This window comes from Myodes glareolus, chromosome 12, assembly GCF_982192425.1.
Source record: "Myodes glareolus chromosome 12, mMyoGla1.1, whole genome shotgun sequence".
Classification (NCBI taxonomy): domain Eukaryota; kingdom Metazoa; phylum Chordata; class Mammalia; order Rodentia; family Cricetidae; genus Myodes; species Myodes glareolus.
The window spans coordinates 60,838,213-60,855,677 of record NC_142037.1 but is presented as its reverse complement, the minus strand read 5'-3'; the positions used below and the strand labels follow the sequence as shown (position 1 = coordinate 60,855,677).

The 17,465-nt window shown below is 33.7% G+C and overlaps 1 protein-coding gene and 1 pseudogene across 2 annotated transcripts in view; both read left to right on the top strand.

Moving 5' to 3' along the window:
- Positions 1-17,465, top strand: part of Dach1 (dachshund family transcription factor 1) — a 375,243-nt gene that overhangs the window by 335,373 nt on the left and 22,405 nt on the right. For both annotated transcript variants that reach the window (XM_085698263.2, XM_085698264.2), the window contains 2 exons: positions 2,289-2,432; positions 2,875-2,943. In XM_085698263.2, the coding sequence (XP_085554389.2) occupies positions 2,289-2,432; positions 2,875-2,943 (213 nt within the window). The remainder of the gene's footprint in view (positions 1-2,288; positions 2,433-2,874; positions 2,944-17,465) is intronic.
- On the top strand, positions 421-964 carry LOC125392213 (cytochrome c, somatic pseudogene; annotated as a pseudogene).

Sequence of the window (17,465 nt, the reverse complement as noted above, 5' to 3'; positions counted from 1 at the left end):
TTTGGAGTTAAATGATTCTAATGGCAAGGTTTTCTTCAGTTTTATTCCTTTACCCGGTAGAGATCAAAGCATGTGCACATGACACCTTGAACCTCCCATTTAACTAGCTTCCAATAATTAGTTGAAAGTAATAGTTATCCATATTTACCTACTACAAATATATTTGCTGAAGAAGTGTATTATCCTGCGAACAACTGATTTAGTCTCATGTCCTGGAATCATGCAGGAGGAAATTGAGTGGTCAAAGGCTGGGTGCTGTGTATCCAGGTATTAGGGATTATGATCATGTGCAATTTATAAACATATTTCAAAACTATCATATTTTTTCACAGATAAATATTAAATAATATTTAGAAACGAAAATATAAGATAAGATTACAATAATAAAATTACTCTTAAAAAAGAGGAAATTAGCGTTGATTTCAAATTAGTGTCAATTAGAGAGAGTGGGACATCCGTCTTCGGGTCGCAGCAGCGTTAGTGGTGTTGATCACCCGGAAGTGAATTAAGAATGGGTGATGTTGAGAAAGGCAAGAAGATTTTTGTTCAGAAGTGTGCCCAGTGACACACTGTGGAAAAGGGAGGCAAGCATAAGACTGGACCAAACCTCCACGGGTCTGTTTGGGAGGAAGACAGGTCAGGCGGCTGGATTCTCGTACACAGATGCCAACAAGAACAAAGGCATCACCTGGGGAGAGGACACCCTGATGAAGTATTTGGAGAATCCCAAAAAGTACATCCCTGGAGCAAAAATGATCTTCGCTGGAATTAAGAAGAAGAGAGAGAGGGCGGACCTAATAGCTTATCTTAAAAAGGCTGCTAAGGAGTAACTCCACTGCCTTATTTATTACGAAACAAATGTCTCATGACTTTTAATGTGTACTGTAATTCAATTCATACCCCAAAATTCAGATCATGAGTGACTAACAATGTTTTGTTGGACAGTCCTGATTTAAGTAAAACTGACTTGTAAAAAAGTGAAAAAAAAAATTAGTGTCAATTATTTCTCACATAAGAATATAGTCATTGCCCATTGGGGGTAAAATGATTTGAGATAATATGATGTAGAAACAATAAACTCAACAGGTTAATAAACTGCCCTCTAAGTGAGGCTAGTGATGATACATTTGGGGCATGTGGGGATTAGAAACTGAAATTAATCAATTGCAAGAATATTTTTCCTAAGTTTATATTCTGGTGAAATATGAAATTAAGTCAAACCATTGTTCTTTTATGGGTAGCAAGAAACTTAGAGTGGTTGCTCTTTATAAGTAAAAAAATGAATTTTTGAATAGTGCTGTAATCAAATATGTGTTTTGAAAATTCAGAAAGAGAATTTCAAAGAACTTACACTCGCCACCACAATACTTACTGCTTTCTATCTTACTCGGGTGTAGACAGAGTAAAACCAGTTTAAGTCTATGAATGTACGCTTTTATCATGTATAGTGTTATTATTATTGATTAACATTGGCACCACTATTGGAATCTTCTAGTTGGAGAAAATATACCTCACCTAAGTTCTATCTCATTATTTATCTTTTATACAAAACATTTTTTATCAGTAGCATGTTATAACTTCAAGTGAGGTTTTATATCCGTTGTAATTCCAGCAAAATGAAACTGTAACATGAATTCTTAAAATATCATAAAGTGTTACACATTTGTTAGGAAGGAATCATTCTCATAAAAATATAATATCATTATTAAAAGAAATTACTGCTTCTGTATATATATATATATATATATATAACAGAAGTATGTTGTTCCTCATATACAAATAATAGTCCATATTTTCTAAAATCTAAAGGAATAATTATAAAAAATCTAATTGGCATTGTTTGTTTGTTTCCACAGCATTTGTGGAGGCACTACTTCAGGAGAGATACATACAAAAGCATACACTATTTAGTGGACTCTGCAATGATCTGGTTCAAGGGCAGAGATTAAGCCACAAACTTCACTTAGTCAAGCTTCCTTTATGAATGAACACAAATATTCACTAAAGTTGGAACCCCATTAAATATCTCTCCACTGGACAATTCAAGTCATTCCTGGAATCATTTAAAGCTAGAATAAAGTGCTGACTTTTATTAACATTTTCTTGGATATTATTTTAGGTGAAGTTGGGACTGGAGGGTTTCCTACTTGTAGCAGACTACAAGACTTTCTCCTTGTAAACAGGCTCTGCTTATTAAGGAGAAATCAGTATAATAAGGATTATCCACTGTTTGTCAATCAGCAGCATTAGAAACAGTCTGAAAATTAATCTTCAGATCTCTTTTCTAGCCATCGTCCAAAAGAGGCTAAAGAAGGAAAAGAAAGCGAAGAGAAAACTGCAGGAAGCTCTGGAATTTGAAACCAAACGCCGTGAGCAAGCAGAGCAGACGCTGAAACAAGCAGCTTCAGCAGACGGTCTCAGGGTCTTAAATGGTAAGAACATGCATTTGTTTTTTCATAAGCAGCTTTGATTTGTAATAGCATAGGGACAATGTGGACATGTGCTTGTGGGGTGTGTGTGCATCTAGGTCTCATGAATCCTTCAGCAAATGCTTTATTTCATAGGTGCTTCAACCATTTTGTAATTTATTCTCAGTATCTGGGACCTGATGCTGCTTTTCCACTTAACGAAATCCATTTCTACAGAAAAACGATAAAAGGTTAATCTAAGAACTCCTACTCCAACCTGCCACATGGACAATATTGTGTCACTTATCTAATCACACCTTCTGAAAATTCTGATGGTTACAGTTATGTCAAACCTTCGAAAGATGACAAAGATTTACATGGTTTTAATTCTGCAGGTAGCTCTTGTTTCTCAAGACAGCAGGAATCAAATGAAATATATGTCATTCTTGTGTCTCTGTGGTTTTAGACTCCCTGACCCCAGAGATAGAAGCTGACCGCAGCGGCGGAAGAACAGATGCTGAAAGGACAATACAAGGTAGGAATTCGCAGAAGGCTATAAATCTAGATCTTGCTATATGAGTTTTTCCTCAGCTTTAGGCTGCTATTCAAGCATGGAGCCTACCATCTGGGCCACATCAAAACAAGTTCAAACAAGGTCAAGTTCATCTTGCTTGTTTATGTGAGTGAATTCATTTTGTGCTGATAGATTTTCTTTAAATTAACAGGTCATTTTCTGTTTATATAATGCAATTAAAAAGGAATAATTAATTTTAAACAATGTATGATTTAATCTTGGACACAGTAAATGTTTTATTGAACATTTGAAGCACAGTCTAATTCTGTCAGGGCTTTTAATTTCTACTCTACATAAAGTCATATATTATATAAATAGTTTTTAAATTTAAACATGTCTATTCATTTTTGTGACAGTTACTGGAGGTTACATACAAAATAGTCTATCTCAAGGTTTAGAGTTAGTAAGATTATGTAGGTCCTATGTGGATACCCACATGCTTTATATACTATAATATATTATTTGGTAATGAAGATCTGCAGAGTAAGATCATATATTGAATACTAAAGAGGTTGTATCAAAGTGTCAGAAAAGCTCGATAGGTTTACTGTGGAGCCCTTCATACTGCACAAGAACAAAATCAGAAAGCAACACTTACTTCCAGACACCCATTCTATACAACAAATTCACCAACAACACGAAAAGCATTTGCTTTTGATCCAAGTGAGGATGATTCTTCCAGGGGAAAACTAAAATGATTAATGGCCATAATCTTCGCAACTGCTTTTATTTTATATTTCAAGCCCAATAATTTTTAGGCCATCACTTGATCCTAATTCTTTTACTTATTCAGGCAGCTCCAAAAGTGTCAACATTGGCTTAATATAAAAGTAATATACTTGTTTTGTATCATATATGCAATAAATAATATACAATATTTAAAGAAATATTCTTAGTAATATAACAATGTGTTTTTAACCAATATTTATTTCTTCAGTTGACATAATAAATAAATAGCAAGACTTATTCATGATATTAGGAAACATTTTATTTTTGATAATGTAGATTAATAATAAATGGAGAAGACTGAAAAATTCATGTAATTTTAGATGCAAAATCTCATTTTTTAAAGAATTATAGGTTTCAGTAGAGTTATGTCCATTTGGGAGGTCATAGAAAGAACATATATAGTAAAAATAAAAAGTTGCCCTTCCAAAAATGCTGATCTTCATGATCAGGAAGTGCGAAATATCAGCCCCATTCTGTTTATACCAGAGATTGTACATACACTAATTCAGATAATATTAAAGTCATCTAAAAAAGCTCAAGACAGGCCAGATATATGTATGTACACACACACACACACACACACACACACGCACACGCACACGCACACGCACATGCACACACAGAGAGAGAGAGAGAGAGAGAGAGAGAGAGAGAGAGAGAGAGAATCTTCCATTTAATCCAAACTGAACCTAAGCAATTATGATAAAGAACATACATCTCTATATGTGTTCATTGTTAATATTGAGAACTAATTAAGCAGTTAGTTGAGGTGACACATTGCTCTGGTCCCTCGCACTTTAGAGAAGTGAGCAGAGGACTGCAAGTTGGATACCATCTTGGGATACTTAGTGAAATTCTGTCTCAAAAAAGTTTCAAATCACACCCAATATGCTTATTATATCTTGTGGAATATATTTGTCAATGTGCACTGGAAGAAGGATTTTGTAATTAATTAAACTATTATTATTTTTATTTTATATTTTAAAGTCCACATAAATTCAAATCTGTACTTTAATATAATTAAATTCTTGCTGTAAGAGGCTGAATCTTGAACATTCCAAATTTGCGTTTATGTGATTTACTTTTTTCTGAAAGAAAAACATTTCATTGTCTTCCTTTTGTTACCAAGAATTATAGCAGCTGAATAGCATAGTAAACTTAACCAAATTATTTCAAGATTTGGGAAGCAAAATGTTAGTAAAATAGTTTAAAACTAATTTAAATGATTATAAGATTATTTTATAAACAGAAAAATGATTCATTTATATTCTTTCCAATTGTTGTCTTCAAAATGCAGTTTTCATCCAAAACATTTAGTAACATTCATAATTTTGCTTAATGATTTTTCCAAAATATTATTTTTAAAATATTCTCAGATAAAATTTTTTATACTTATTAGTTTCTTCTTTCTTTCTTCCTTCCTTCCTTTCTTTCTCTCCCTCTCTTTCTTTTCCTTCCTTCCTTCCTTCATTCTTCTCTTCTTCTTCTTCTTCTTATTATTATTATTATTATTATTATTATTATTATTATTCCTCTCCCTCTTCCTCCCCATCCTCTTCCTTCTCTTTCTTGACCAAGCTGTCCTAGAATTCACAGAGATCTACCTTCCTCAGCCTTCTAAATGCTTGCATTAAAGGATAGCACCACCACACCATCCCTGGTCTTTTTAAAGTACACATTTCTACAGTATTTTTCCTATTTCTGGTCTTTTAAGTAATCCAAAAAAGTTCTCCCCCTAATTCCATTGTGTAAAATTGTTTTCTTTTCCTTTCTTTTTTCCTTTCTTTCTTTTTTCCTTTCTTTCTTTCTTTCTTTCTTTCTTTCTTTCTCTCTTTCTTTCTTCTCTCTTTGCTCTTTCTTTGCCTTTTGAATGCTTTTTTATTTTGTTTTGCTTTTAATGTAAGACTCACTTAACACATTTGCAATGAACAGAATTCCATTAAGCATGATCTAGAGAAATCAAACAATAAAGTGAGTGGTAGTAAAAGTCTGTCTAAGTGCAGAACAGATAAGGGGAGTAAATTGAGTCCAGACTCATTCTCTTTGGGGGATGCAATCTCCATTGTGTTTTTTGAGAGTTTCTTTGTGGATTAAAAAAATGAAAACTACAACAAACAAACAATCACATAAACCTTCCTCACAGTCTCACCAAGAGTCTCCGAGCCCAGCTGTAATGGGCACAGCTGTTTTCTTATTCCCAATCCAACCACAACAGAAATCACTCTCTATTCTGAAATAGAACCATCTTAATGGGTATACAAAAAATGACCTACAACTTTTACACTCATCATGTATTTTTAACATTTTAGCCATAAATACTGCCACACTTGGCAGTGGAGTTGCTCACTTCGAAGCTGGGTATTTAAATACTGCTCATATGTCAGTTAATTGGCATCATAATAGCCCCTCAGTTGACTAGACAATATCTCACAGGCATTTTATATCACCAGTTCCAAAAAACAAAAGAAAACCAGAAAATGAGAAAGAAGAACACATAATGGTTTAGGAAATATTCCCAAGGAATAATAATCTTTGATCATTTAACTTTTCATGGCTAGTAAAATCAATCTGTTATAGTGCACGGGGAAAATTCTTCATTGCTGATATGGCAAATAATTAACTCAAACTTTACAAGTTTCATTGAGATTCTATGTGAGTGTACAAGATAATGCTCTTGTACACTGTAAAGATTTGTTACTTGTATTATTTTAATAAAATGCTGATTGGTCAGTAGCCAACTGGGAACTATAGGCCATATGACCATACTAAGAGAATTCTGGGGAGAGGAAAGGCGTAGAGTCAGTCACCCACCAGACACAAAGAAAACAAGTTGAGAATGCTACACTGAGCAATGCTGCACCAGGCCCAATGGCTAAACAGAGACAAGAATTATCAGTTAATTTAAGTTGTAGGAGCTAGTTAATAATAAGTCTGAGCTAAAAGACTAAACAGTTTATGATTAACATAATCCTCTGTGTGTTTCTTTGGGACAGAAAGACTGCAGGATTGAGCAGGACAGAAACTTCCATCTACCATTCTAAATGCAGAATGAATATACAAATCTTGTTTCAGTATCTGAATTGCATTCCAATTAGTTTTTCTTTGCTGTGCATTGTGACAGGAATCTACACTGTAATTTCTGTTAGTTTGAAACGCTTACTCTACTTTGCCTTTTAATAAGGTCTTTTGAACATCTAGAGAGAATTCATACAAAGCTTCAGCAAGTAGTTTTTATTGGTCATTCAACAAATACACCACCAAACCTCATTGTTCTTTCACACTGAAGCACATGCACACTGTAAATGGGCACACCCGTGACTAGATGCCGTTAGTCACTTAAGTCCTGTGCCTGTGTTGTTCTCTCTCCTTAATCAACAACATTTTAAATGATTTCATATTATTTATTTTGAAAGCTGATAGCATCTCCTCAATTCATTTAGATATTTTAGCTATATCAGATTATAATACATGATTTTTTTTAATTTGTTGCCTCACAAGAAACGCATATACAGTGTACAAAGCTGCCTCCCTGTACTCCTTCATCTATTCTAATCTGTCTTCCTTAATACACTTGGAGGAGGGATTGAGACTGGCACTCCTCTCTCCAACATAACTTCATTCTCTGCTCAATTGTTCCTCCTACTGTTCTATGTTCCTAACAGTGAAATTGTTATTGCTCTGTTCCTGAATGTCATACTGTTGCCTACCACCCACCATTCCCAACCACATGGGACACTTTACACCCTTTGTTGTAGCCTTAACCATCCTCAGAGTCTCAATTTAAAAGTTACTGTCCAAGAGTCCTTCCCTCTTCCCTCTTCTGCACCTGAAGTACTACTGGCTGCTCAGATCTAGTTCCTCCTCTTAGAGCAGGGAGCTTTCTGTTAATCCTCAGGACCAAGCTGTGCATTGCTACCTATGTCAGATTCCTTCAGCTGTGTCTGGGGGCAGAGCTTTTACTATCTGGTTTTGTTCCTGATTGTGGCCCTGTTGTCTGGCAGAGAGTTGGGCACGTATTTGGCTTGCTTCATATTCCTTGACGGAACAAACCAGGCACTGATAAACAGCGCCGGTGTTAGACCTTGTGTATGTGAATATCCTACAGGACTGGTTTTAGCTGGAGAAACTGATAGGAGGGGGGAAAAGATGACATGATTCTGATTAAGAAAGTCATACTTGCTGGGCGGTGGCGGTACACACTTTTAAACCCAGCACTTGGGAGGCAGAGGCAGGCAGATCTATGTGAGTTTGAGACCAGCCTGGTCTGGTTTCCGGACAGGCTCCAAAGCTACAGAGAAACCTTGTCTCGCAAAACCAAAGGCTGATAGGGGGAGAAAGTGTTACTTAATATTTTATCCCAGGATCACAGAATTATGAAAACACATTTGATGGTTTAGTAAGTACTTTTGTCTTTGTATTCATTCTTTGTATTTTTAACTCCAATTCAGACCATGTAGATATTTACCTACATTAAATATTTTATTTTAAATTTATATTTTATTATTTTATAAGCATACTTATAAAATGTATTTTTTGTTTCTATAAGTTAACCTCAATGTTTATCGAGCTTGTTTTGCTTAAAAATGATTAAATATTGAATAGTCTATACTCTACAAATTCTACCATGTGGTAGAATCATGTATTATTTTTTCACATGTATTATATATAAATTTTTTCAGATATATATAAATTTTCCATAAATGTCTGAAAACTTTTACTTCCCTAAGAGCAGTTTTTTCTTTTTATTTCTTAACTAATATTTTGCTGTTTTAAGGCAAAATAACCATTTTTGCCTTAAAATGTAGACATGAGCTGTGGTCTTCTGACATATTTCTCTATCTGCAAGTTAAGCTTGCAAAATCTTGACTTTATTTGAAAGTACATCTCTTTTATTTACATCCAATAGCCGTAATCAAAACTACTTGGCTTTTTATTCTCTTTTTGACTGATCTCAGATCATAGAAAACCAAATACTATTCCAATGAAAACACATAAAAGGCTTGCCTTCACATTCATAATCGTTTTTGTTCAATTTAAAAATATCTTCTTTCTGCCTTCTAGATATTTGAAGATGCATGCTGACTTTTTAAATTATTCATCTCTTCCACAAATACATTTTAACATTGATGTCATGCCAAGCACACTTTCTTGATGTGATTGCCTCAGTATTGGGAAAGGACATTGTGATAGATTGAAACTCTTTGTTGTACAAAGGAGGAAACTGAGGCTTAATGAGAGTAGATGACTTATTAAAGGTTGCAGCAAGAGTTTGTTAGAGTTAGACCTGTAATGCGTTTCAGTTGGTTGCTACATCACTGCCTTTTTTTCCTGAGTGCATTTAGTTTGCAGTTGTTAGATGATAGCCTCTTTTCTCTTTTAAAACAGAGAATTTCTATTTGACTGATAGTTTACAGCTACAAATTATCAGGATGTAAACAGTGAAGAGATGTATGGTATGTATATGTGCTTGTGTGTGTGCGTGTGTGCGAGTGTGTGTGCTTTTGTGTGGGTGTTTATTTTTGTGTATGTGTGTATGTGCATATGTTTGTCTCTGGTGGGCTCTTAGTGTACGTGTGTATATGTTGTGTACATGTATGTGTACTTTGTCTCTCTCTCTGTGTATACTTTGTGTGTGTGAATACTGTGTGAGTGTGTGTCACAGGCTGATTGTATCTTGCAGCTCCTTTGCCTTTGCCTCCAGTGTGTTGGTGTCCATGTTCAGCTTCAACTTACATGCTTTACCTAGTTTTGTACTATCTTAAATGTTCGAGCATGCAGAAAATATCTTAATAAAACATTTTTCATTTAGACTTTGGGATATTACATATTTAATAATAATCTATACATTAGTTATTAAATGGAATTACAGAGTGATAATCAGATTTTCTATTGCTGAGTACATATTTTAGAAAAACAACTTAAGGTAGAAAGTATAACTTATGGCTCAAAGTTTCAGAAGTTTCAGGCTACCACAGTAGTGAGGACAATGCAGAACAGACTTGCTATGTGCATGGCACTTGAGAAACAAAGATGAAGAATTCCCCTTGGGCAAACTTTCTCTTTTTCCCTCTTGTTTTCTTTTCTTTCTTTCTTTTTTTTTTTTTAATCCACGCAGATCGCCAACACTCAGTAGGACCAGCGTGGACCGCATTCAGGGTTCATCCTCTCTTCAGTTCCTCCTTGCTGGAAACAACTTCACAGACACACTCTGAGGGGCATTTTATCAATCTTTCAGGCACTTTTCAATTTAATCAAGTCAACAACTAAGATTAGGCAATAGGATTGAGAATGAATGTTTGTGGAGCTGTTTCTCCTGTCTTATATAACATCCTAATTAAAAGGAAAAGGAAAAATAAAGATCAGAGGGGGGCAATTAATTCCTTGATTGTCATCCTTCCAGTTAGTTGTATTGCTTGCACTGGAATAGAGATACATAAGCCCAAGAAGTTTATCTCTTTCACAAATTGAAGCCTGGGCTAACATGTTACTATTTTAGCATAACTACTTATAGCCATATCACTCATTTCAAGTACCCAGATCCTTGTGAATAAATAAAATTTGTTACTAGTAAAATCTGCAATTAATTACTACCCAAGAATGATTTACAATGCAAAGCATTAATTTCTTTCTTAGCGTTTACTATTTCATTGGATATTATGCATATATTTTGCTTATAGTAATTTTCACACACTGAGAACACCTCATTCTTAATAAAAAGTAGCAAATATAATTAAAAATAGCTATACTTACAATAAAAATTCATCTTAATCCCCAAATTTAACATGTAGTGGAATTATAATATATAATATATATAATAGACATATAACATCATTAATATACGTGATTTCTACCTAGCATATTGTCCTGATTAATATTTTGTCAAATTGACATAAGCTATGGTCATCTCTGTAAAGGTACTCTCAATTGAGAAAATGCCTTCATAAGTCTGGCTGATTGACAGGTCTGTCAAGCCTTTTCTCAGTTAACAACTGATGTGGGAGTATCCAGTTCATGGTGGGTGGAGCCAACACTGGAAGTTGCTCTTGAGTTCTATAAGGAAAAGGGCTAAGCAGTTACTGATAAAGGCAGCCAGTGAACCACACTCTCCCATGGTTTTGGCAGTCCCTACCTCCAGGTTCCTTCCTTGGCTTCCTTCAATACACTACAACCCAGTATGTGAAAACCAAATAAACCCTTTCCTCTCCAAGTTGCTCCTTATGATGCTGTTTTTGCGGAAATAAAATGAAAACCCTAATGAATACACAAGCCTTTGGATTCTTGTGGAATGTGTGTTTGAACAGTGTGTTTGAACAGAGGCATTTAAAGACAACCCCAGACTCGAGCTCCTACCTTGCCTAAGTGATGCCTCCTTAGGCTCACAACTGAAAAGGTCTTCATGAAAGTGTAAGCAACACTGGATTGTCATATTCTTGCTTGCTGTAAACTCTCTTTCCTGTACATGAAAACAAACTCTGAGTTGCATGTGGGTATGAGGATTGCTGATGTATCCCTACAGAACCAACAGTTCAGAAATTCTAGGCTGTCCCCTAGATTTCAGTATCTGCTTTACTCTTTTCATCTTTTATCGAACCTGATGTGGGATTTTCCTCTGTATGCTTTGATTACCATTGATGAATAAAGAAACTGCTTTGGGTCTATAGCAGACCCAAAGAGGGAAGAGAGCCAGGTGGGGAAAACTAAGCTGAATGCTGGCAGAAAGGAGACAGAGTTAAGAGTGAAACCATGGAGCTGATACCAGATGTATTGAAACTTTGCTGGTAGGCCATGACCTCATGGTGATGCACAGATCAATACAGATGGGTTAAATTAATATGTAAGAAATAGCCAATAAGAAGCTAGAGCTAATGGGCCAAGCAGTGATTTAAATAATACAGTTTCTGTGTGATTATTTCGGTTCTGGGTGGCCAGGACAAACAAGTGGTCTCCTTACTACCCAAACCTCAGTCTTGAAGGGTCAATAGGCATTAAACATCCTTTTGACATTAGTTCTCATACAAATATAATTTGGCAGTTAATATTAAATTTAATTCTTATGAAATAATATATTTACTATACATTTGTCAACTGGTAAACCCTAAAGTTGTTATTGCTCTAAAAAAGTAATTTTCATTTCCTTTTTTTGGATAGTTGGTCATCACTTAGTATACAGTTTTTAATTAGTCCCATAATTAACTATTTGTGTATTGTTTACAAAAATAATTTAATTATGTATACCAATTTTCCATATTAAAAATGTGACTCAAATAAAAGAGCAAGAATAGACATTATAAAACCAAAACAAAATAAGCAATACTAATAGCATAGGGTTTAACAGAGCTCTATGCAGTCGGCATTGAATGATGGCGCCTATTGTGTAGCGTCATTTGGACATAAGAGCATAGACAGTATGTCAGCTATTTTCTTTCATCTAAGGATTTAAATATTAGAAAAATATTACTTGAACAAAACAAAAAAAGAAATTTAGTTATTTCAGTCCTTTTACACTGATTTTGGCAATATTTCAACACAGCTAATCAATTTAAGATGATATTGATTAAGTTGAATAAAATGTGATATTGACCGTAGGCAGTAACCAATAAGCAGTCTATAGTTCCATACTTATGAATCATTGCTAACTTTTCATTTAACTAGAAATCATATGGATTAACATTAAGTATTTTGAGGGATACATGTCTATTCAAAATTTTGTAAAGTATTAAGTTAATGTTTATTTATAATTCCAGGATGTACATTGTTATTTCTGTAAAAAATAAAAATTAAAAATAATTTTTGTTACTATCCTTAAATTCTAAATGCTGAAACTCTCTTATAGAATGTTGGGAAAAACTTAAAAACTTGCTTCTCTTAAACCAGTTTTTCCGAAAAATAATCTTAGTAAGCACTAACTGCCAAAGCACTAAAATACTGATATAAAGCACATTCATTATTATTGTGTAAAACTATTTTCTTGTATTTGATGTCATATAGCAAATTTGTAATGCATAGGATATAATTTTTTGAAAAAATGCCATAAAGAAGGATTGGATATGAATTTCAGTCCTACAGAAATTATATGTGACATATATCTGGGATTTCAAAGTTAACTCAATTTGCAAGTTTAGATAAGGAAATGGGTACTGTGAGAGAAAATTTCTAAAAGTATTGAAGTACCATTCTTAATACAGAACTAATAACTTTTAAAAAACTGAAGCCAGTTAGCTTATTTGTAAATGCATTTACGATAGGGCTTTAGGGATGTCTGAAGACTGAAATAAAAGAAAGCAATAAGTGGGAATTGGGAATGATATTAACAGTGAACCTTAAAGATCAATGATGAATTTGCTTTGATTTAGTGTCATAATTACTGATGTGAAAGAGTGATTAATATATCAATAAAATTCACAACTGATTATAATTTACAAAACATAACATGGATCTGTTTCAACGGTATTGAATAAAGGGGGACATTCAGGAATTTAAGGAGGAGTGAAATAAAGTCACCTTTGTAAGAAAGTTTATGAGCTGCTTTCAGCAAACACTAAGAAAGTCAACACTAAATCATAACATATGCATCTATTGTAACATTCACAGCATCTTAGTGTCGATGAGAAGCTGAGAGTGAGGAATGTGTCAGAGAAGAGTATTTAAATAAGACTTTGATATCGTAATCATAAATACATAATTCTAATTGCTGACACTAAGCATATGAAGTAACGAGAATATTTTATTAAGACCAATACATTCATTTCTTTAACTTTCTTAGAATGTGATCTTCATTTTTAGGAGAAACTTACTTAAACGTCTGTGTTTAGAATTTTGAACTACTGTTATCAAGGGAGGAATTCAATGAGTCTTATAACCAATGTTTGCTTATCAAAGATCATGCTGTAAAAGATGCATATAACTTATATCATTGAATTCACAGGATGCACTATGAATTGCTAGCTTCAGAGACTTCTTTTCCATTACAATAGTCTGAACATCTAAGGGAACTTTAAGAGACAGGATAACTTCTTTAAAATGAAATATAAATCTATGTTTTAAAATAGTTTATTTTAAACTATTAAAATAGTTTATTAACATAGTTGATTGTGTGTCATTTGTGTGATCTCTATTTTAGTTACAGACAAGGAATTCTTGTCTTTGTTCGTTTCTATATGGAATAAGTATCAACAAAATTTAAAAATTGATTCACAAACAATTGGTCATGGAAAATACATCGTCAACTTGGATAGCATATGATATTTAGACATTCAAGACATTTAGCACCCTTTGATAAAACACTCACTCAGAAAAAAATTAAAACATCATCATTTAGAACATAAATATAAAAAGCTTATGGTGCGTTATTCCACCTCCCATGGTTAGGGACAGAATGCAGACATGCCACAATAATGTTTTTTTTATTTCTACTGTTCGAACCATATTAATGAGAACATCATTTTGGAGAACTAATTATTTCTATTTGTCTTGTGTCACACTTTCTAATTCCCCTATATTAGCACAGCCAAAGCAAATTAATTGCTTTTCCAACAGTTGAACCTTGGCCAAGAATGAGCTCACATTCCCTTCCAGTTTCCCTGTTTGTGGGAGTGCATTGTGTCAAGAATTTCTCTTGATACTAAACATAGTCTCAAGAATACCTTTACAGACTTCTGCGTGCTCACTTGATGGAATTTATAAGTTTAAGTGACCCGCCAGGAAAGATAAAGTTCTTAGCTGAAAGATTATACATCAAAACAGTTAAAGTGAAATTAAAATTAAATGAATGAATCTCACTGAAGCAAAAAAAGCAGTAATTAATGGTTCCCTTAATTGTCTTCATAAAATATTTGCATGGGTCTAATTTGCATAATTTGCATGTATTAATTAATCTTTCAAAGGAATTTTGTGCTGAGAGAAGCCAAAAAATCTCTTTGTTTTATTTAAGATCTAATGAAATATTTATCTTCTTTAATGAACTTCTCATCTTCATTAAAATAAAAATTGCACAAGTTTGTATGTTTTAAATGTTTTTATAATTGAAGTATTCAAAAAATCTCTTTAGACTTGCAACAGCTGAAAAACAAACACATCATTTAGCATTCAGTATCATTTCAACAGCACTTACACTTTAAAAAAAGAAAGTTCAATCTCACTTTCTAAAAGGTGGCAAAGCATTTGGTAAATGAAAAGTGCTCTTTAGTTTGAAGAACTAAGACTTATAAATTCTGAACAGTTCTTACAATGACAATGTTCTTTTTATGGCTGAGATACCAAACAATGGAGGCACAGATAAGCAAAATTAGTATCTTCAATTGTTCAGGAAAAGGTTTACTGGATGAAAATATTTTAGCTAGTTCAAAGGAGTAAGTCCATTAAAATTCACTTTAATATTGGTAATGATTGCTAGATCCACAGTATTTTTTGGTCGAGCTTTCCAGCTTCAAGTTTATTCTAAATCTGTCTATTGAATAATTGCAGCAGGGGGTTCTTCTCGCACAAACTGAGGGATCATAGTAAAAACCAAGAGACGTGCCTTGAAAGAGTTGGACTCCACAATACCTATCTAGTGCCAAATCATATATATTCATGGGAACTGAGAAAATGCACGTAAAGGGATATAAGGCTAGAGGAATGACGAGCTGTCCATGGCATTTATTCTTTACGATGCAGGTGCCTTTCAGGCTGCCATAAAGAGGTTCATTCCTTAGTACAGCTGAAGGTTTGTGGAATATTGTTTTTTTATTTTTCCCTCTTTTTTCTCTTTATCTCTATGGCAAGCTCCTTTAATATTTGGGGAAACTGAGGTACATGGATATACATCACTTGAGCTTAATACCTAATTGAAGATCTGAGTCCTCTTTGCTTTCATATGCCTTGCTTTCTATATGACAGACATCTTTTTATTTCATCACAATTGACGAAGTTGTTCTGAGCACCTAAATGTAACCCAGATCATAACAATGGCATAAAATTTAAAAGAGTAACATTCGTAATGCAAATCTGTACTTCTCTCCTGGCGAAGTTTAGTAACATGATAAAATCAGTTAAGTTGACTTTGGAACTGCTGTGAAACTCATCCTGGGTGAAAAGGCATTTGCTGCTCTCATCACATTTTCTTAAGACGTGCTTTTTAAAATAAAACAAAGTTTAGTTTTCTTCATAATAAAGAAAGATCCAATCATTTATAGGGGATTAATAAATCAGTGAGAAGATAAATTCCAATAGAGAATTTGCTTGACATGAACATAGTTTATTAAACTGAATGTAAAAAGATTAAAATTAACATAATGTACTTCAGTGCCATGAAATCAGTCCTGAACTACGAGAACTAAGTGGATGCTCTAGTGGCATTCAAGTTGTGAATTTGGGATTTTATTTTAACTGTTAAACTTCCTCTCCTGATATTCTGCTACCACCAGAATGTCAAAAACATCAATTTGTTTCTTTGATGTACGCCCATCTGTGATGTGTCCACGGTCTGTGTGAACACATACACATAGACTCTGGATCCAGAGCTCCTGGATTCACATTCCCATGTTTCTATTCCTTCTTGTTTTAACATTGAGTGTGTAAATAAATAACTTTAGTTCTTCTGATTCTCAATCACTTCATCTCAGAAGAACTTTCTCCTCTCCTGACATAAATTAACATAGACATCAAATAACAGAGAGCTCAGGAAGGTGACTGGTAAAAGTTATTGTTGGCTGTTTTTACAGCTAGACACAATTTCCATATAACAGTATCTCCAAACATATCCATTCTTGGAAAACTCTGCACATATCCTGGGAAAGATAATACTTAAGACATTAGTCAATGAAAGCATTTCTCTGTACAGATTACCCAGACTCTTCTTTACAGCACTCTGTAAACTGGCAGATGGAAGGAACACACAACAGACTCCACAGGGCACTTGAAATTTTCACAACAGGATGTGGATTTCACTATTTGGGTCAATTTTAAAAATATTTCTAGAGAAGATTAATTTATAGCTAAAATTATATGGTAATATTTATAAATTAAATAACAGATAAACTATACTTTTACTCAAATTTAAGATGGAAATGTTAGAGCCTCTTAATTTTTTAATTATATTTTGGCATAATATGATTTGTATTATCATACAGTGTGGAGTAACTACACACTCTTCTAATTCATATATAATCACACTCCTGAGATAGTAAATCTCCAAACAGAGTTCCACTTAAGCTTACTAATTATACCTATAAAACGATGAATGATGGTTACAAATTATTGGATGTGACTCTCATTCTTTATTTATTTCTCCCTAGGAGAAAGACCGCTAGATTGGGGATTTCAGACCATAAATTATCCCCATATGTATTCAGGTATACTGTGTTTAACTTTGATTCCATACTATGGCTTTACATTTAATTCTAAAGCTCATGAAGTCATGGCAGTAGAATTAAGAAGTAGATGTTTGCTCATCATGATAAAATATTGGCTTGTATTAATAATTATAATGACTTTATTTTTTAATGGCTTGGGGTACTTAATATACTTCTAAGCCTATCTGAATGTGAGTTATTATAGTCATGACTTGTTTTACTATGTATCTCCACCAAATCGCTATAAACTTGTACAATGTAGGCTTTATCCATCATCATTGGAAATAAAAATAAATTCCACAAGTGAGTGAAAATTAGATATAATCAACATGAAAGGTCCTCAACTCCTTCTTCTGAAGCCACAGAGGACAGTACAGCATTGACCTTTGTTACCTACGTAGTACTGTCAGTCTAAAAGTACCC